This window comes from Erinaceus europaeus, chromosome 8 (genome assembly GCF_950295315.1).
Source record: "Erinaceus europaeus chromosome 8, mEriEur2.1, whole genome shotgun sequence".
NCBI classification, from domain to species: domain Eukaryota; kingdom Metazoa; phylum Chordata; class Mammalia; order Eulipotyphla; family Erinaceidae; genus Erinaceus; species Erinaceus europaeus.
In genome coordinates this window covers 59,612,577-59,633,628 of record NC_080169.1, presented here as the reverse complement: position 1 = coordinate 59,633,628, position 21,052 = coordinate 59,612,577, and the positions used below count along the sequence as shown (strand labels likewise).

General features: G+C 38.3%; 2 protein-coding genes and 1 pseudogene across 19 annotated transcripts in view; 2 read left to right on the top strand and 1 right to left on the bottom strand.

The window, feature by feature from the left end:
* DBF4 (DBF4 zinc finger) overlaps nucleotides 1–7,920 on the top strand; it is a 31,416-nt gene extending 23,496 nt beyond the window's left edge. For all 3 annotated transcript variants that reach the window (XM_060196273.1, XM_007531921.3, XM_060196274.1), the window contains exons 10-12: nucleotides 17–131; nucleotides 4,165–4,289; nucleotides 5,960–7,920. In XM_060196273.1, the coding sequence (XP_060052256.1) occupies nucleotides 17–131; nucleotides 4,165–4,289; nucleotides 5,960–6,956 (1,237 nt within the window). In that variant the 3' untranslated portion in view covers nucleotides 6,957–7,920. The remainder of the gene's footprint in view (nucleotides 1–16; nucleotides 132–4,164; nucleotides 4,290–5,959) is intronic.
* LOC132540057 (U6 spliceosomal RNA) lies at nucleotides 2,705–2,775 on the bottom strand (annotated as a pseudogene).
* Nucleotides 7,921–18,387: 10,467 nt separating the features above from the next.
* ADAM22 (ADAM metallopeptidase domain 22) overlaps nucleotides 18,388–21,052 on the top strand; it is a 261,263-nt gene continuing 258,598 nt past the window's right edge. For 3 of the 16 annotated variants that reach the window (XM_060196286.1, XM_060196280.1, XM_060196281.1), the window contains exons 1-2: nucleotides 18,391–18,875; nucleotides 19,419–19,579. In XM_060196286.1, coding sequence (XP_060052269.1) covers nucleotides 18,806–18,875; nucleotides 19,419–19,579 — 231 coding nt within the window. In that variant the 5' untranslated portion in view covers nucleotides 18,391–18,805. Of the gene's footprint in view, nucleotides 18,876–19,418; nucleotides 19,580–21,052 lie in introns of all 16 variants that reach the window. The other 13 variants (XM_060196287.1, XM_060196282.1, XM_060196283.1 and 10 more) reach the window with 9 other exon arrangements.

The following is a 21,052-nucleotide window of genomic DNA, read 5'->3' as shown; positions in this document are numbered from 1 at the left end:
CACTTATTTCTATTAGAAATCAAGCAGATGTTGATAAATGTGGTGGAATCCTGGTGCAGCTTCAGCTGAAAGAGAAGAAGAAAAAGGGATACTGTGAATGTTGCTTGCAGAAATACGAAGACCTTGAAACAGTAAATATCATTTTATATTTAGGTGTTGCTGTATCTTAATTTTTTTATATTTATTTATTCCCTTTTGTTGCCCTTGTTGTTTTATTGTGTTTGTAGTTATTATTGTTGTTATTGATATTGTCGTTGTTGGCTAGGACAAAGAAATGGGGAGAGGAGAAGACAGAGAGAGGGAGAGAAAGATAAGACACCTGCAGACCTGCTTCACTGCTTGTGAAGTGACTCCCCTGCAGTTGGGGAGCCAGGGGCTCAAACCAGGATCCTTGCACTGGCCCTTGCGCTTTGCACCACGTACGCTTAACCCTCTGCACTACTTCCCGACTCCCCAATATATCTAAAATAGTAGTATTTGCTGTTTAAATCTTAGTTTATTTGCCTGTTTGTAGTTTGCAATTATTAAATATATTGGGCTATCAGAAAAGTCATGATGCATTTTATTAGTCATTTAATAAGGATTAACAAAATTGTAGTATAAGGGTGGTACAATTCCATATAATTCATACCACCAGAGCATGGCATATTTTTTTTTCTGTTTTTCTATGCTAAAATGCATCATGACTTTTTTCAACAACCCAGTATATTTCTTTTTGATAGGATCTTACAGTCTGAACCATAGGTATAGGAACATTTATCAACAAATTAGTGTTATTCATTTGTCCAGTAAATAGTAAAAACTTGCTGCATACCAATCAATGCACTAGGTGGCCAGCACTGAAACAAGAGATTGGGGGACCAGGCAGTAGTGCATCTTATAAATCATACATTATAGTGCACAAAGATCCAGGTTCAAGCCTCATTGTTACATATGTCTCTTATCTCCCACTTCTCAATTTCTCTGTTTCTGTCCAAAATAATTAAAAGATCTGTGCTTTACTCTTTTTTTTTTCTTAAATGGGGTGGGTTTTTTCTGTTTCTGTTTGTTTGTTTTTACCAGAGCACTGCTCAGTTCAGGCTCATGGAGGTGTAGGGAATTGAACCTGGGACTTAGGAGCCTCAGGCATGACAGTCTCTTTGCATAACCATTATGCTATCTACCCTCTGCCCCAGTGCTTCACTCTGCATGACAGTCTCTTTGCATAACCATTATGCTGTCTACCCTCCGCCCCAGTGCTTCACTCTTATAAAAATGACATTCTATGACTAGGAAGGAGAAATAGTTACCACAAGACAGAAATGAAGTATATGTCTAGAACTTTAAGTCACTGCTATGAGAAAGCACAAGAATAGATTGTCACTACATATTTGTATTAGACAAAGAGTGCCTAATTAATAAGGTTCAATTTGAGCAGAGACCTAGCTAGAAGAAGTGAAGTAGAGTGAATATTGAGGTAAGCAATGCAATTGTGCTTAACTTACAGACTCAAAGAACCAGATGTGACATAGTTTGTGGATATAATTTAAAAGTGATTGACCAGTGGATTAGATATTAGGAATGGGAACAGTTTAAAGATGGAAGTCATCAATTTGTTAAGTTTTATAAAAATGCCAAGAGATTTGGATTCAAGATATGATTTGGAATTTTTTTAATTAAGAGATTTAAAATGGTAACATGAAAATTTACCTCACTCTTGCACTAGAATAATCTAGAATGGATACTTCCTTAATGTCAGTTTGTGAGCCTAATTTGATGCTCAGAAAATGTCAGACTAAAAAAATCAATAACTGTGACTACTGGTTGCTACAAGTAGGAAATTAGAGAAAGATATTAATATTTTAAACTAATTGCTTGTATAATTTTCACATGTGTGTCTTAGTGTCAGACAGTAAAGAATATAATTTTGTGGATTTAGGTATGCAGTTACCCTTTCTTACCTGTATCAAGGAATTCATTTAAGACATTTTGTTATTGGCAATTAAGCAACAAATAAGGTAGACATGTTCCTACTTCTACTATGTGGTCTAACAGAGAAGATAAATGTAAAATACAAGAAGGGAGCCAGGCAGTGGTGCACTGGGTTAAGACCATATAATAACAGAAACATATGCACCCATGCAAGGATCCAGATTTGAGCCCCCAGCTCCCTACCTACAGGAGGAGGGTCACTTTACAAGTGAAGAAGCAAATCTTCAGGTTTCTCTCTTTGTTTCTCTATCTCTCCCTTGCCCTCCCCTCTCAGTTTCTCTCTGTCCTATACAAAAAAAACGGTCACAGGAGCGGTGGATTCATAGTGCAGACACTGAACCCCAATAATAACCCTAAAAACAATTAATTAATTAAAAACACATAGAAGCAGCATCACTGAAGTGAAGTGTACTTAATATAGAATAAGGATGAAAAAAGTGACATTTAAATCAAGATTTAAAATGATAAACTTTCATGAAAAGGGCTGGGTGGTGTGGAGCTGCACACAAATTGGAGATTGTTTTCTTTCAGCTCTGGCATATGGTAGTACAGGGAGATTGAACTTGGAACTTTGGGGCCTCAAGCATTAGAGTCTCTGCATAACCATTATGCTGTTTACTGTCACTGAGATTGTTTTCTTTATTACTTTCAGTGAATCAATAATTTTTCCTTCTAAGAACATGGGAAACCTGAATTTGATTTTATAGTGCTTGTATTTCTTTTTAAATTTTTTTTTAAATTGGAACATTTTACGAATTTGCATGTCATCCTTACACAGGGGCCATGCTAATCTTTAGTGTATGTGCTGCAGAAGCGAGCATGAGCTTATATTTCTTAACATCTAATCATTTTTCATTTTTCAAACATTACTGGACATATATAAAATAAGTATAAGGGGTGAGTATATATTCTATAATATTGGTGTGTATGTGTGTGGCCATTGGAAAAATTTGGATTTGGAAATACTGTCACTCCAAAAAATTAAGATTATGTGAAAGTAGAGAAATAAATTAGGTTGTTTTCATAATCATTCTTGAATAGACTTTACAATATAATTCCTTCATCAACTGATGTATTCTCACATTGGCTGACAAATGATAAGTATGGAGATTTTTTTTCTGTTTACTCAAAGAGAACTTTTTTCTCTGTGAGTTTTGTTCACTAAGTGTGTTTACTTATGTTCTTGCCCACTCAAAAGATTAAGAGTAACTTCTTTGGTCCCTCTTATAAGCATTTGGGTAACTGAAATTTTTTATTTGTTTATTTCAAGGCATTTTCCTCAACTATGATTCTTTCTGAATTGTTGCGTGTTAAATTGTAACATTCATGTAAAATTATGTGAGCCCTGCTTTCATACTTAGTGATACTTGCGTAAGGTTAAAATAGACTAATAGAAGAGACGATATTTCCAAAAACATTAGCATACTCAACAGTTTCATTTTTGTTCTGTTTTCTGATATTGGCTTGTTCATTATTGGGCTCCATTAAGACCACAGAATTTAGAACTTGATTTTCTCTTTGAAGTAGGTAATAACTAACTAGATTTAGTGGTTTGTTGTTATTGTTGTTGTTGTTCTGTTTTGTTTTATTTATTTATTTATTTTAGGATTTTATTTATTTATGAGAAAGATAGGAGGAGAGAGAGAACCAGGCGTCACTCTGGCACATGTGCTGCCAGGGATCAAACTCGGGACCTCATGCTTGAGAGTCCAAAGCTTTATCACTGCACTACCTCCAGGACCACAGGTTTAGTGGTTTTTTCAGAAATTGCTTTCATTTCTTTTTTTCTTTTTTTTTTTCTTTTTGTCTGCTAGTAGCTGAAGCCTGCACAAACCCACTTCTATTTCTTCCTGCAGGCTCCCTCCCTTTCCCCCTCCTAATAAGATGGGGAAGAGAGAAGCATAGGGAGAGATACCTCAGCACCAGCTTATCATATGTATAGCTTCCATGGGTGCTTTAGTCCTTGTACATGGAGTGAATGAGTCATTTCCAGGCCACTGGAAGCATGTTTTTTTTTTTTTTTTTTAAACTACTTTTTATTCTTTTAAAGTTGTAGTGAAGGGTACTTCTTTGGCCTGATATTTAAAACCTAATTTTAGGTGCATGAACATGTTAAAAAAAAAAAAAAACTAAAGAGAAAGGTATATATTGATTTTAAAATATAATTTTGTTTTATGTGCTTTTTTGTTTTAGCATCTTCTAAGTGAGCAGCACAGAAACTTTGCACAGAGCAGTCACTATCAAATTGTGGATGATATCATATCTAAGTTAGTTTTTGACTTTGTGGAATATGAAAAGGAAATGCCCAAAAAGAAAAGGTAATATTTGTCACCCAAATTGCATATATTCATGATGTAAATATGGTTAAGGACTAGTTCTTTTTCTTACTTTCCCCCACTCCCATAATTGCTTATTGCTTCAGATTATTATTAAAGTTATCTTAACACTGAAGTCTAAGAGTCGCAAACTTTTGGCAAATATTTACGATTGTGTTGACCATAAAATACCTGTTCCAACTACTCAGTATTGCCATTAAGCAATGAAAGTAGTCATAGACACTATGTGAACTTTATTTAGGAAAATAATGTGTGAATGCAGTGCTGTTCAATATGTAGAAGCTGCATATCAGCAAAATTAGATTATTACCAGAGGAATCACCCTTAATAACTAGGGAACAAAAATATTCCTTAGAAACAACAAGAAAGATAAAACACAAAATGAAGTAGAGCTGGGTGTGGTATATTGCATCAATGCCAAGGATGTGGGATAAGGGGAGGGAGTGCTAAAAATATACCTGAGTTGGGAATGAGAGTGTTTTGCCAATACCTATCACAGGGAGATGAGAAATTATCCATTTGTCAATACTTGTACTGTAAACCATTCTGCCCCCAATAAAATGATTTTAAAAATAAAAGTATGCTTTAGTTAAAATTATTCTGACAAATAGCAATAAAAAGAAATGCTTTCATAACACACCCTATAGTCGGTAACAATTTGTTCAGTGTTTTAATCTTTTTTTCAGACTAATTTTAAGGCATTGTGGCTTCTGGGTTTCACAAGGTACACATAGAATGTTGGTAGATATAATGTTTTATGTATTTGGAATAAAATTCTGAGCTAGTTAAAGCTGTGTATCTTATCCTATTAATGCAGCTATTTAAAAAATGTTTATTTATTTATTTGATAGAGACAGACAGAAATTAATAGGGAAAAAGGAGATATAGAGGGAGAGAGAAAGAGATATACCTGCCTCACCACTTGTGAAGCTTTCCTCCTGCAGGTTCGGACCTGAGTCTTGAGCCTGGATTCTTATGCATTGTATACAATGTGTGCTAGGCCAAGTGCGCCACCACTTGGCTCCCATCTGCACAGTTTTTATTGCTGTGGACAAGGTACCTAAACGTCTCTCTACAATAGAGGGAGAGTGGTGCTAGACTAGTATTTTTACGTTTTTATTCTTCTTTCTTCAAATGAAAGTACAAACAAAAATGTGAAAGGGAACCATTCTGGTTTTGAAAGACCCAAGTGGAATTCTCCATATCCCTGTGATACCTGTGATATATGTAACAAAAAATTAGTGAGCTGCTTATGTATATGTAGTCTACCATCCTAAGAATTTTTGGAAGCTCCATAGGATTTCAGGTCAGATATAGGGTGAGACTTAAGGACTGCTAATTTCTCATCACAAGTAGTATAAAGATACTAAATTTTTAGCTCACTTTGATATGAGATACTGTATACTGTTTGTGCCTTTGGTTTCCCAATAAATCTTTATTATTCAATTGCTCTAAAGTAATGCAATGTTAACACAAGTTAGTTTTGTTACTTTAAAAGCATCTCAATAAATTTGGGGAAAAGGTTAAGATTTCTATAGTCATGTAGTACTTTCTAAGTTAAATAAATCTCATGAGTGGATTAAAATATCTTTAATAATTGGGAATTTTGTATAATGTTTGTATTCTAACTTTTTTCTTTTTACCCTATAAAGAATTAAATATAGTGTTGGATCTCTTTCTCCTGTTGCTACAAATTATTTGAACCAAAAGACTGAACCAAAAGAAAAACTAGAACTGCAGCTTTTATGTCCAAAAAATAATGTACAAATAATCAAACAGAATTTTTTGTATGAAGAAATCTGGGAACATGAACAAGAAAACCAGAAGCATGAACAAAAGTCAGTGTTTATTTCAGACTCTATGCCCTGCCCTTCAAGTGGATTGACTGGATGTGATGAAAAAACAATTAATCAATGTACCATGTTAAATCCAGTTGGAGATGCCATAAGTGAAAATTTGACATATCTACCTCCATATGAAAATAAGCAGGAATGCATTCTCGATGTTTCTAAACATAAATTAATTTCAAATGAAAATGACTTAGAAGAACTAAGAGCAGATCACTGTGCATATATGCTACAGACATCTGTACAAGTTTCTAATTTCAGTATAGACAATATACCTCAGTTAAAGCAAACATCAGATACTGCCCTTTTTTCAGCAAAGGATTCAATGGAAAAGGACCTTAACTCAATATGTGGTCATGATTCTGGTCTTTTAGCAATAAGCGATTCAAAAGAGCATCTAACAGTTCCAGCAAAGGTTCCATCCCACTGTCCTCCCATGGAGTCCAACGAATGTGACATCCAGAATATGGATAGTTTACCTGCTGGTAAGATCCATCGGAAAGTGAAAATCCTATTAGGAAGAAATAAAAAAGAAAACCTGGAACCAAATGTGGAAGTAGATAAGAAAAGAACTGAACTTCTTACTATACAAGAAGAAAGCAGAATTTGTAGTTCACCAGTACAATCTCTATTGGACTTATTTCAAACTAGTGAAGAGAAATCAGAATTTTTGGGTTTCACAAGCTACACAGAAAACAGTGGTATATGTAATGTTTTAGGTATTTGGGAAGAAGAAAATTCAAATAATCTGTTGTCAATGTTTTTCTCTTCCCCTTCAACTTCTACATTTACTGGCTTCTAGACTTTTAAAAAAAAAGGCCTTTCAAAAGTGATGCTCATATTAAAATTTTTATGTATAAATATAGGGTTTTGCCAGCTATATTTATAGAGATAAATGTTACTAATAATAAAGGTATTTTACATTTTGACAAAACTGAACACAAATTACAAACTAGAATGAATGTGTGACTCCTTTTTTATATATTATGTTAATTGTTAAGAATCACTATGAATTAGTCACTGAACTAATTTCAATTGAAATTTTGAGGATATAAAAAAATAACATTACAAATTGGATATTTGTATCTGTTATTAAAATAGGTCCATAGATGACAACAATTTTGTGCTCTCTAGAACACCAAATTTCATGAATAAAATACAATTTCATTGTTTTCATGATATAAACTGTTATTGTTATGTGAACACTGATACTTAATGATTTTGATGGACCATGCTAATACATACACTGAGGAGTTAGACTGTTTGTAAGGGCAAATAGAAGCTATGAAGCCACAAATTTTCCCACTGGTTTTATTACTTTAGTAATATTTTTTTTTCAAAAGACCACAAATTTCGTAACATAAGAACTTGCCTTCCATAAGGCAGTCATTCAAGACTTTAGAGAAGCTTTAAATGTAAGAAAATCTTTAACACATATTTGTAATTGATAGAGATATATTTGACCTTGAGTATGTGTTTTTAAAAGCGTTTATAGTTGATATTTTGTGATTATACTGGTGCTAATAAATTGATTGATCCCTTGCCACTGAAAATCAATTAGAATCACTAATTGACATTTTGAAACTATGTGGTTCCAAAAATGTAAGTTTGAGGCACTATTATTTTAACCATTGTCAGTTGAGAAATAACTAGCTTTCCAATGACTTTATACCATTACCTTAAGATTACTGAAATATCCTTTACAGTGCTTGTGTGCAAATCTTGTTTCTATTATGAATTACTATTATATTATTTTCTGTCACAAATGCTTGTGTATATGTGAATCTATGTCAGGCTTTATAGGTTGATTTCTTAAAAACCTAGGTAGAAACCTTGAGAATTATTTTTAGGATTTTTTTTATTAGTGATCTAATAACTGTTTTACAAAATTACAAGACAACAGAGGTATAACTCCACGCTGTTCGTACCATCAGAGTTCTGAATCCCCAGTCCCTCCATTGTAAGCTACAGCGATTTTCCTAAGGTTGCAGATATGGGTTTTTTATTTCTACAACTATCTATTTGTATATAATTGCCTTTTTTTTTTTTTTTAAGCTTCCATCTTCTCTTCCCAAGTCACACATAAACCTCATCCAAATGTCTCTCTCAATTTTTCTTTCTCTGGTCCTGATAGAGTTCAGAGTCCATCTTCCCCCATCACTTTTCCCTCACTGGGAATATGGGTCAGAATTTTTCGGTGTACAAAAGGTGGGAGTTCTGGCTTCTGTAATTGCTTCTCTGCTGGACATGGGCATTGGCAGGTCGATCCATATTCCCAGCCTATTTCTGTCTTTCCCTAGTGGTGTAGAGCTCTGGAGAGTTGAGGTTCCAGGATACATTGGTGAGGTCATATGCCCAGAGAAGTCAGGATGAAATCATGATAGCCCCTGCAACTTGGTGGCAGAAAGGTAAGATAAAAACAGGACAAAGTGGTTAATGAACAGGAACCAAAAAGGAACAGGACAGATGAGAATAGTGATCTTAGGGTGGAAGGAAGCTAGGAACTCCATTTTAGTCGTGTTCCTAGGGGCCCACAACTATAGTAGTTTTTGCTTGAGTTTGATAGCTAACATGGAGTTGGATGAAAATATTGACTGAGAAGACAGTGTCAGTAAAAAGCTAGAAAGTTGGATTAGAGCAGAGTAGCTGTCATTCTTGGGGGGGAAAAAAATCTATAAATTAACTTTACCCCCATCCACCAAACTCAGGCCCCATATTACATATTTAGCACAGGAGCCTGTGTAATCTCCGATTCCCTGTTGGTTTAAGCTCACAGTTCATGGTCACATCTGGGAACATTGTATGAGTGCCTTCAGTTTAAAAGCAGTTTTCCAGAAGTGGCAGGGCAGGATAGCCTAGCTTCTTTTCAGAGACGGCCAGTCTACTATTTCTACTTATAATGATGTTCCTGACAGAAGTGACCAGTGGTGGTGGTGGTGGTGGGTGCATTAGAGGTCTAGGCCCATCATTTGTATGAGAGTCCCAGGATTCCCTGACTAGGGCCCCAGATGATGAGGTGGTGTGCTGTTGACCAAAAGGGTCATTATCAAGTGAGCCAGTCTCTTGCCTTTAGAGGATTTTTTTTTCTTTTGCCATAAGAATTTTTTAAAAATTTTTTTGGCTATATTATGCCACTGCTGGTGGACCCTTACTAATTTTTTTCTTTTGTTAAAGTGTGAGAGACACCACCAGTATTAGTCTTGAAGCTGTCTCCTCTGCATGATGCTCCTCATAACCCCACCCCCTCAAAAAAAAGTCAAATAGCTACAAAAAAAAAAAAAAATGTAGTACTCAAGAAAAATATTCCAATTTTAAAGCAAATGGAAGTGGCAATAAAAGGGAAGAAACCAAGAGCCAGGTCCACTAGAAGTTTTCACAAGTCCTTCATCACAAAATGAGGTGAAGTAACAAAAATTCCCTATATGTTAGCTGTGCTTTATTGTGCTTAAACATGTAACAAATTGCATTTAACAGGGAGTTGGGAGGTAGCGCAGTGGGTTAAGTGCACATGGCGTAAAGCACAGGGACCGGTGTAAGGATCCTGGTTCAAGCCCCCGGCTCCCCACCTGCAGGGGATTTGCTTCACAGGTGGTGAAGCATGTTTGCAGGTGTCTATCTCTCCCCCTCTCTGTCTTCCCCTTCTCTCTCCATTTCTCTCTGTCCTATCTAATGGCATCAATAACACTAAAAAAGGACAACAAAAGGGAAAAACATAAAAATTTTTTAAACAAAATTGTATTTAACGGTAGTGAGAACTAAGCTGTCTTCAAAAATGTCTTCTCCAAATCTCAAATGCTTATTAATATTATTGTTTTTCTTTGTGAGACATACTGAGATGGAAAGGGAAGATAGGGTGTAAGAAAGAGACACCAGCAGTATTGCTTCACTGCTCATAAAACCCCCATTTTAAGTGGGGACCACAGTTTGAACTCAGGTCCTTGTGCATTGTAACATGCATTCTATTGGGTGCAATACCTCATACACCCTGATCTGCTGTTTCTATAGTTTAAAAAGGATAGCACCTTGTCAGATGTTCATATTTTGTAAAACCAGAAAGGTTGATGACCTCATAAGTATGATATCCTGAATATGATCTTCAGTACCATATAAGCCAGAGTGATGCCATAGAGCCATACTAAGCTCATAGTTTGTTTCCAGCCACTTGGATATTATGAGCAACGGCAGAAAGTCTTGATAGTATTGGTAAACAGGAGTGAATGTATAACTTGCACCCTTTTCATCATGGCCCTTTCACTCATGTTACTGTTGTGCCAGTATTAGGGTGGCATTGATGTGACATAAAAATGCTTAATGCCCACCGCCAATATGCCATGTACTCTACCCCTTTTAGGCCATCTTCCAATCTTTATCTTCCCAAGTTCTTTAGTGTCAGTCATGTTGTAACTCCACATATATTCTAAATTCAAATCACTTCTTTTTTTTTTTCTTTATTGGGAGGATTAATGGTTTAGAGTCAACATTAAAATACAGTAATTTGTACATGTGTAACATTTCTCAGTTTTCCACATAACACTTCAACCCCCCCCCCCCTTTGGAGCTCCAGTGCGTAATCAGTTAATATGCCGTACTTACACAACAATTCAACCCCCTCTAGGTCTTACTCTGCATCATGTTCCAGGGTCTGAACCCTCCCTGCCCCACCCCAGTCTTTTACTTTGGTGCAGTACACCAAACAGTCCAAGTTCTGCTTTGTGGTTTTTTTTTTAATTTTTTCAACCTCTATTAATATTATTAGTGCTTTAAGATTGTGGGATAAGAGGGGTACAATTCATATAATTCCTGCCACCAGAGTGCCATAACCCATCTCCATTGGAAGGTTCCCTATTCTCTATACCTCTGGGAGTTGGATCAAAGATCTCTTTAGGACGCAGAAGGTTGAAGGTCTGGCTTCTATAATTACTTCTCTGCTGGACATGGGTGTTGACAGGTCGATTCATACTCCCAGCCTGTCTATATCTTTCTCTCGTGGGGTAGGGCTCTGGGGAGGTGGGATTCCAGGACACATTGGTGAGGTCCTCTGCCTAGGGAAGGCAGGTTGGCATCATGGTAATATTTTTCAACTTCTGTCTATGAGTGAGATCATCCTATATTCATCATCCTCTTTCTGACTTATCTCACTTAACATGATTCCTTCAAGCTCCATTTAAGATGAGGTGAAGGAAGAAATCACTTCTCTTTCCACACAAAAAGGATGGTCACCAGTATACCACATGAAGGCATGCTCTGGGAAGAATTTCCCTTGTAAGTAGTTTTCCATGGAACCCATAACTGGAATCCTATGACAGCTGCCATCTACTTCTTGCCTGTCCCCACATAAGTAGTTGTGAACTGTTTGTTTTTTCCTCCTCTTTAAATTTGGTTGTAAGGAATGCCACAAATACCTGTAGGTGGAATCTGAGAAAGAAGAAATGATGCAGCATTTATGGGTAGCATGATGGTCTGAGCTACCATCATGCTCTGTCAATTCACTTTCTAACCCTGTACTCATTTAATCCCAGAAGTACCAAAATTCCATCCTTATTGCTACACCTCCCTAATGTAGTAGCTAAGACAAAAACCCTGCCTTATGATTATGACCACATGATTTTTTTCCTCTGGTCAGGAGCTTCATCTCTCATGTGACATCTCATACAATATTTTCATTTTTTAAGAAGTACACAGTTCACTGTTGTAATCTAAAGCTCCCAGGGATTATTTAGGTTGTGATTTATCAACTGGAAATTGCCATAAACCCCAGCTTTCCTGATACTGGGACCTCTCATGCTTTACATGACTGCAGAAATTTTTCTTGTTACTGACAGCCTTTCCTATTATTGCATTGCATCAAAATCTCCAGGTGGAATATAGCATGTCTAGGATCTGAAGAGACTAGTAGGTGTTTGTTTCTTCTTGTTTGGGATCTTCATGATGCTATAGTTTATTTTGAATGGTATATCCTGTCATAACTGATTGGCCATTGGAATTTAAATGTTTGTAATGTAGTAGGTCCTCAATCTAAGGATACATTTCTAATCCTCTGGAGAACATGTGCCTTACCAAAGTGTCCAATATATTGACAATTGTTTATTCATATGGTCCAATAAATATATCATCCTCCATATTATAACAAAGAAAAGGATATTTAAAGAGCCATAGAATAAAACTATACATGTATACTATAATAATTCTCCTGTGAATGCAAATTGTTTAAGATCCTTTCCTGGGATTTGCTGGTTGTGCACCCGGTTAAGTGCACATAGTACCATGCACAAGGACCCGGGTTCAAACAAGAGCTCCCCACTTGGCCTTTCATGAGCACTGAAGCAGGTCTGTAGGTATCTATCTTTTTCTCTCCCTCTCTAGCTCCCCTTCCCTCTCAAAGTCTCTGTCTTATCAAGTATAATATAGATGAAAAAAAAACATTAATCTGGTGAGATCTTTCCTTTTATAGGATTCTCTAATTCCATTCCACATGGTTCACTTCCTAACAAAGTCCCAAAGCCTAGATATAGATCAGGTCCCATGAGATAGGGCATATGTTCACATGTATCCATAAATTAGGGTAAAATATATACCTGAAAGCAAAAGTACACAATAGTCTACAGTGAATCAGTATGAAGTTCATAATGAAATGGTGTCTACTTAGACTTAGCTACCCTCCTTACATATTTCCTATTATACTTCCCTCACTCATTCCCAAGCTATCCTTATCAAAGCAAGGACTGCAAAATCTGAGTAAGGGCAAGAGACTGGCATACTTTAAGGATGACTCTTTAGTCACTATCAGGCCATCCCTTCAGCTGGGGCCCTAATTGGGGAGTCCTGAGATTCCTACACAGTCATGATGGGCCTAGACCTTGAATAAATCATTCTCTCCATTGTTACCTGTCATCTCTATCAGTAACAACAAAATATACCCCTTTGTAGGCCCCCATAGGACCTTGCCCTCAACTTGGATCAACAATGGTAGAGAGTGTTCCATCCTCCAAAGGGAGGCTAGACAACATACTCTACGCTACACCTGAGGAAGATGGGTCCTGATATTGGGGCAGTTTGTAATGTTCCTACTTCTTCTTCTAGCGTTTGCCCTTCTTCCGTAGCCAGTCAACAGGTCAGGTTGAAAGCTGTCAGGAGCTGCTTGTTGCTGGCTTTGAAAGTGACTGGGATCCATGTGGATTCAGTCGGCTAGGAAGGATCGTCAGTTTCCCCAATGAATGGGTACTCACGGGATGCACCACGAGAAGGTCGATCCAATGCATCCCATGTTCCTACTGATGACCATAGAATGTGAGGTCGGAGCTACAGGGATGCAGATGTCACATAGGCTCCTAAACTGAATATGGACCCCAGATCACATCTAGATCGATGGAGTTTACAGTAAATATTTATACACCTTTCCCATATTTGGGAGCTACTGTCTTCTCTGATCCAGCTTTCTGGTCCTTTTCCCAGCCATAACATCATCTCCCCAGACAATAGTGGATCCACCTGCATATCAGATTTAAGGCTCAGGAAAAAAACCCAAAAACTAGTATAGCCACAGCCCCTTTGAAATATAACTAAAATATGCCCACTAACTTTCTACAGAACGGAGACACCCCCAACTCTTCATCTGCACTACTCCAGCCTTTAAGTTCATGATTGCTCAACAACTTGTTTGGCTTTATATGCTAACTCCCTTTTCAGCCACTAGGTTCCAGATGCTAGCATGATGCTGACCAGACTCCCCTGGACAGACAGCCCCACCAACGTGTCCTGGAGCTCTGATTCCCCAGAACCCTGCCCCACTAGGAAAAGAGAGAAGCAGGCTGGGAGTGTGGATTGACCTGTTAATGCCCATGTTCAGCAGGGAAGCAATTACAGAAGCCAGACCCTCTACCTTCTGCATCCCACAATGACCTTGGTTGGGTCCATACTCCCAGAGGGTTAAAGAATAGGAAAGTATCAAGGGAGGGGATGGGATACGGAGTTCTGGTGGTGGGAACTGTGTGGAATTGTACCCTTTTTACCCTATGGTTTTGTCAGTGTTTCCTTTTTATAGTAAAAAGAAAAAAAAGAAAAAAAAAACTTTTTTTTCCTGACAGGCATGCAGAATTATACATCTAGACAAGAAATGGATATATATCATGTACATACATCTAAGACCATGCTCATTTGTAAAAGGAGGATATCATATCTGGCAATATAACTGCTACTTAATGTAGTTTGTATAGACTACTGGGATTGTTCATGACCTTAACATGATTGGAATCAACCATTTTTCTAGACATTTAACAGTGACATTAGTTTCCCCCACCACAACACCAGATTAAGATATATCAATAGATTTCTTTCTTTTTTTCTTTTTCTTTTTCAGGGCTAGCAAAGTAGCTCACCTTGGAGGCTGTTTTATCATGCATGTGACTCATCTGAAGCCAGTTCCCACCATACTGGGAGAAGTTTTGGCTCTGTGGTGTCTTTCTCTTTCTTCCTTTGTCTCTCTTTAAATCTGAAAAAGTTGGTCCAGAGTGATGAAGCGAAAACAACAATAAAAATATGCTATGTTTATTTGTTATTGACTGAAGAACAGACACAGATCCATAGGTTTCTACTTAATTTTTCTTACCTAAGCTTTATTTGACTTTTCCACTATAGTGGTTCCTCCTCCTCTTTCTCCTCCTCCTCCTTTTTAGTTATTCTTTTAGGCAATTTTTTTATATTTACTTATTTATTTTTCCTTTTGTTGCCCTTGTTATATTGTTGTTGTCGTTATTATTGACGTCGTCGTTATTAGATAGAACAGAGAGAAATGGAGAGAGGAGGGGAAGATAGGGAGGAGGAGAGAAAGATAGACACCTGCAGGCCTGCTTCACGGCCTGTGAGGTGACTCCCCTGCAGGTGGGGAGCCCAAGCTTCAACCGGGATCCTTATGCTGGTCCTTTTGCTTCCTGTCAGGTGCGCTTAACCTGCTGCGCTACTGCCCCGACTCCCCTTTTTAGTTATTCTTTTTTTTAAAAAAAATATTTACTTATTTCCTTTTTAGTTGCCCTTGTTTTATTGTTGTTATTGATGTCATCATTGTTGGATAGGACAGAGAGAAATAGAGAGAGGAGAGGAAGACAGAGAGGGGGAGAGAAAGACATCTGCAGACCTGCTTCACCACTTGTGAAAAGACTTCCCTGTAGGTGGGGAGCCAGGGGCTGGAACCGAAATCCTTCCGCGGGTCCTTGTGCTTTGTGCCACCTGCGCTTAACCTACTGCACTTTTTAGTTATTCTTAAGCCTCATCCTCATGCATGCATATTTCACCACTCATGAGATGAAATTTTCATTTTCTTATTTCAGATAGAGGCAAAGTGAAAGACATAACAGCATCAAAGCTTCGCTAGTTCCATGTTACTTCCATGTGGTGCTGGAGTTCAAACCCAGGCTGCATTCATAACAGAACGTAAGTCTATCTGGTGATCTATCTATAGTCCAAGAGCACAATGCAGTGAACTATAAAGTACTAAGTATTTCCCTTCTAATTATGTAGCCACATTTTAAGCGAATAACACTTTCGACCTACTGTGTGCCAAACCTTGACCAGAAATCTATTTATTACCTGTATCCTATGGGTCCTCATTATAACAGGTTCTTCAGGGCCTAAGTCAATTTAGACCCTACATATCAAAATGTCTAGATATTTCTCTTTCCTCAGTGAATATTTACCCATATAAAATAAATAAGTAAAAAAGCAATGTTCCTGGGATGTAAATAAAGGTAGGTATCACTGGGAAAGAACTAGGAGCATCATTACTATGTGTTTGTAATATGTGAAGCAAGATTTCTCTCCTGGTTTTATGCTCTTTTCTTCAGTTAATTCTCTTTGCATTGAAAACATTATTTAAATCTAGAAAGATTTAGTAAGAGATAGGATAAATGTACAGATATATGATTAGACCCCCATATCTCAAACACAAAAATCCAGTCAAGATGTAACACACTAAATACAGACACACACACACATTCCACTGCTGCCTCCACCTCTGCCCTGCTGCCACAGCTGATACTGCCACCACCACCACCATTACCATCCTGCATGCTACACCCATGGAGGAGCTAAGTAGCTTAGAGCATATGTTTTTATTTTTTTTTATTTCTTTTTTACTTATGGTCTGGCTATGGAGATGGAGTTGACTAAAATAAGTATCTATTTATATTTTTAAATGTGCAGATTCTTTGAACCAAGCTATTTTTCTTAATGTTATCTACCTTAGAAAATGCTCACAATATATACACAGAGAGACATTGCTTTTAATGGTAAAAGTTGTTAAAACAAAAAGACACAAGTATGTGTACTGAAGCACAATATTTGCAAAATTTATTTCAATTAATAAATTTGGGTTAGTGCTGTAAAAGCATTAAAATAAAGGATTTTTCCAGGCCTTTGGATTCGATAGCAAATTCTTCTTTAAGTTGATATAGACTCTCTACTACTAAAATTTTGGAATCCTGAGTCAAACTATAACTTAACTTTTACTCTGCATAACATATAAGGAATTCTTAAAAGCCTCATTATCTGAAAAATGGGATGGATTTTATTAAATAACAGTAAGTTTAGTAGGGTGTGGTTATCAAAATTAGATACTGTGAATTTAGGACAAGTAGAAAGCAACTTCATTTATACTGTTAGCTTGTGAAGCTATGTCTAACTTGTATTTAATTTTAGATAGCACTAGAGTATATTTTCAAATTGTCATGACGGAAACGGAAACCATGTCATATGAAGAAGCATTTGAAAACAAAAATCTCCCAGGGAAGGAGAATTATCTCCAAAGAGCATCATGTAGATCTCCCCCACCCCCATGTTTTAGAGGACCAGAACAAGGATGGAACAAGGTTACACAAATAGCAGCTTAACTGGGAGATATGGAAGAAAAAAAAAAAAGACTCAGATCTGAAGGCAGGAGACACAGCAATAGAGCTTTGTCGAAAGTTGCTTAAGTTCTTTAAACTCTTTACAGGGCTGAATTTTCTTGCAATGATAGATCCTTTCTATGATTTTGGATAAAAACATTGTTGCACAATACACAACTAATCACAGGTTGCACTTGAATTGTGGGTAGTGTGACTGTAGTAAGCTTTAAAGCATATTCAACTTTAGTTTATTTAAATTTAAATTGCAACATGTAGTTAGCAGTTACTAAATTCTTCTCTCTAAAATGAGAATTCTACTACTTATCAAATAGTTGACATAATATTCAAATGACTATATATGACTTTTGAAAAACTGCATGGTGCTACAGAACTATTATTATGTATATGTACATATGTATATGTATATATATATATATCCCCTTTTGTTGCCCTTGTTTTTCATTGTTGTTGTAGTTATTATTGTTGTTATTGATGTCGTCATTGATAGATAGGACAGAGGAGGGGAAGACAGAGAGGGGGAGAGAAAGATAGACACCTGCAGACCTGCTTCACTGCCTGTGAAGCGACTTCCCTGCAGGTGGGGAGCCAGGAGCTCGAACTGGGATCTTGGGATCCTTATGCCTATCCTTGTGCTTTGTGCCATGTGCGCTTAACCCACTGCGCTTCTGCCAGACTCCCCTGTTGTTATTTTCTTATCCTTTGGAGTATAGCATTAGAAAACTAAAGAAATATGAAGTAAGCAGCCTGAAAAAATAGAGTGCACCAAATTTGTTATTTAAATATAGATTTGAAGCAGGCAGATATTGGAGGAATAGCCAAAACAGCCTGAAGCATTTGCTACATGTCCCTCAAGTGCTTGTAGAAACCTGCAGATGGTTCTCCCTTGCCTTCTTCCATCCCTAGGGAGTCAATAACCTTCCTGTAGCCATTACCAGAACATTACTAAGAAACAAAACAGTACAGAAACAAACCAACAACCTATTTACTCAGTTATATCTGAAACGAGATCTTTCCTATTCCTATGTTTTTCAGGTTTGTGTCTCCTACACTCAGTCAATTTACAGCATAGCCCTCAATCAATATTTGTCCAACGATTAAGTTACCAAGTATTTTTTCAGCAAATGATTCCTAGGCAAAAATTTAAGTAACCGTTTACATTTGTCAGAAACATTACTACATATCTTCGAGGACGAAGCAGAAGAATACACTGCTCAGTTGGACACCATCCCTATACCGAGGCCAATGATGCCCTTTCCTTTTTCTTCCCTCCCATCTGTCTTCAGTCTGCAGAGGACCTTGCAGACACTAGGTCGCGACAGTCCACGCAGTTGCGGAGCCGAGCGGGGCTCTGAGAGAGAACTACATTTCCCAGCTGACTCCCGCGCGCGCCCCAGCCCGTGCCCTGGGAGAGGGTACACCAGGCGCTCGCTCCCCGCCGAGCGCTCCGCTCCCGCCAGAGCCTTTGCGGTGGGATGAGGTGGGAGGCGCTAGAAACCACTTATACAGCTAACCGCCCAATGCAGCACTCTGCTCGCTCCCCCCGCCAGCGGAAGCGCCAGCGGAGCACAATGCAGCACTAAGGCAGCGCCGCGGTGGAGGCTGCAAGCACCGCTGCCGCCGCATCACCGGCTCGGGCTTCGAAGGAGCGGCCGCTTGACCCGGGGCCGCGGGGGCGCGGGGTAAGGCAGCCGGACCTGGCAGTCCGGGTATGTGGCGGTGAGCGTCTCCGACTAGGCGGGCTGCAGGCAGCACCATGCAGGCGGCGGTGGCGGTGTCCGTGCCCTTCTTGCTGCTCTGTGCCCTGGGCAACAGAGGCCGAGCAGGTAAGTTCACCATCCTCAGGGGCTTTGGGACATACCATTTTTTTTAAAGGAATCTTTGGAGCCCTCTGGCGTATTGAAAAGGGGCATCCCCTTTCCCGAGTGCGCGGGGAGATTTTTTTTTTTTTTTTTAAGGGCGATGAGAAGTGGAGCAAAAAAAAAAAAAAAAAAAAAATATATATATATATATATATATATATATATATATATATATATATATATATATATACACACACACATACATATATGGGGGCGTGCAGATGCTAAGAAGCCTTGGATCGGATGCCTGTTTTCCTGCTGAAAAAAGAAATGCGGAGGTTGGGAAAGGGGTGCTCTGCTTCTGGGCCCGGATCCTGGATGCTCTCAGCTGAACTGGTTCAGGGCTCTCCAGCGGGTGTCTGTGTCCTTCTCCAATGGGGTCCAGAGGGAGTAGGCGGTGGGATTTTCACAGGGGAGACGTCGCACCGCAGGATGGACGAGTGCGGATCAGGGTCATTATTTTCACCCTTTCTCCCCACTCTCTGTTCCCCCCCCCCCTTCCTGGAGGAGACGCCTCATTGATGGAGCTGGAGAGAAGGAATGAAAACCGCTTCCTGGAGCGCCAGAGCATCGTACCACTTCGGCTCATATACCGCTCGGGTGGCGACGACGAAACCCGGCATGACGCGCTCGACACGCGGGTGCGGGGAGCCCCCAGCGGTGAGCAGGTGAGAGGCGCGGTCCGGGGGTGGTTTTCTGCTGGGCCCACAGGCCACCCGGGGTTTGCTCTCAGTTGCCTTGTGATGCAATATCCTTGGTGAAATGAGCCTAGATCCAGTGCAAGACATATATATGGCGCTCCTTGTGCAAAAAGGGGGAAAAGAAAAGGGGGGGGGGTCGCGGATAGGGTGGGGTGAGGACAAAACTCTCAGAACCAGTCCAGGGGCATTGCTCTAGAGTTTGTGCAAAATTCCTCCAGCAGTGCAGCAACCTGAGCGGAGGGACAGAGAACCTTTCTCAGCTGTGAAGAAAAAAGCCATGCATAGACATGGATTGGGCAAGACTGGCATCGTCATTATAGTTGTCTCAGTTCTAAAAAAAAACTTCTAAGTGATTTTAGCCAAAATTGGCCCTGTCGAAAAGCAAGTCTAAACACCCCAAACTAAACCTCAAACCATATAAATAAACTAAACTGGAGGTCTCTCAACTCACTGTTTGTGGACCACAGATTTTCCCATTCACCTCCACTTTCAGAAAGAAAGAAAGAAGTAATAATAAAAAGGCGTCTCTTCTTTCTTCCTGTGTGTAGCGGTTGTTTGTAAATTTTGTTTATTAAATATCCATTTTACTCATATTTAAATCAATATCATGCCTTCCAGATTTGCCTTGAAATTATTTCAAATTTACTGGTTACTTTCAATATTCTTGAATTTGTTAGATATTCTCTTTATTTCCATGTATTATCCTGACATCCCGTTCACCCATGTGTAAATGTATATTGAGTAAAGATTTTTGTAAACTTCACTGGAGGAAAGACAGACTGAACATTTTCACATATGTGTATACATGCATTAGTTACTTTAAGATTTTTAAAAAATTTCTTAAGTGGCAGATTAATGGTTTACAGTCAACATTAAAATACAGTAGTTTGTACATGTATAACATTTCTCAGTTTTCCATATAACAATTCAACTCCCTCTAGGTCCTCCTCTGCTATCATGTTCCAGGACCTCCCCCCCACCAGAATTTTTTACTTTGGTGCAATACACCAAACCCAGTCCAAGTTCTGCTTTGTATTTTCTTATTTTTCAGCTCCCTCCCCTTTATTATTAGTGATTGAAGATTGTGGCATGGGGTGGGACACAATTTACACAACTCTTATCTTGATGTTGTGGTAGTTTTACTTCTATGCTTGCATAGAATGTGTAAATATAAAAATACAATTTAACTCTTCTTTTGTTGACTAATATTTAGTTCTGACAAGCCTTTAATACTTTATAGAAAACAATGCAAAATGTTTCACTAATGTTTGCCAATGGTACATTATTGTAGTCGGAGATTTAATGTCAAGCTTTTAATGAAGCATTTTATTCAACAGTTTTTTGATAAATTGATTTTACTTTCTCATTTCAGTTGTTTTCATTGCAAGACCAAAGAAGCAGGAGACATAGTTTCCCTCTCTGTCTTTTTTTTCTTTTTCT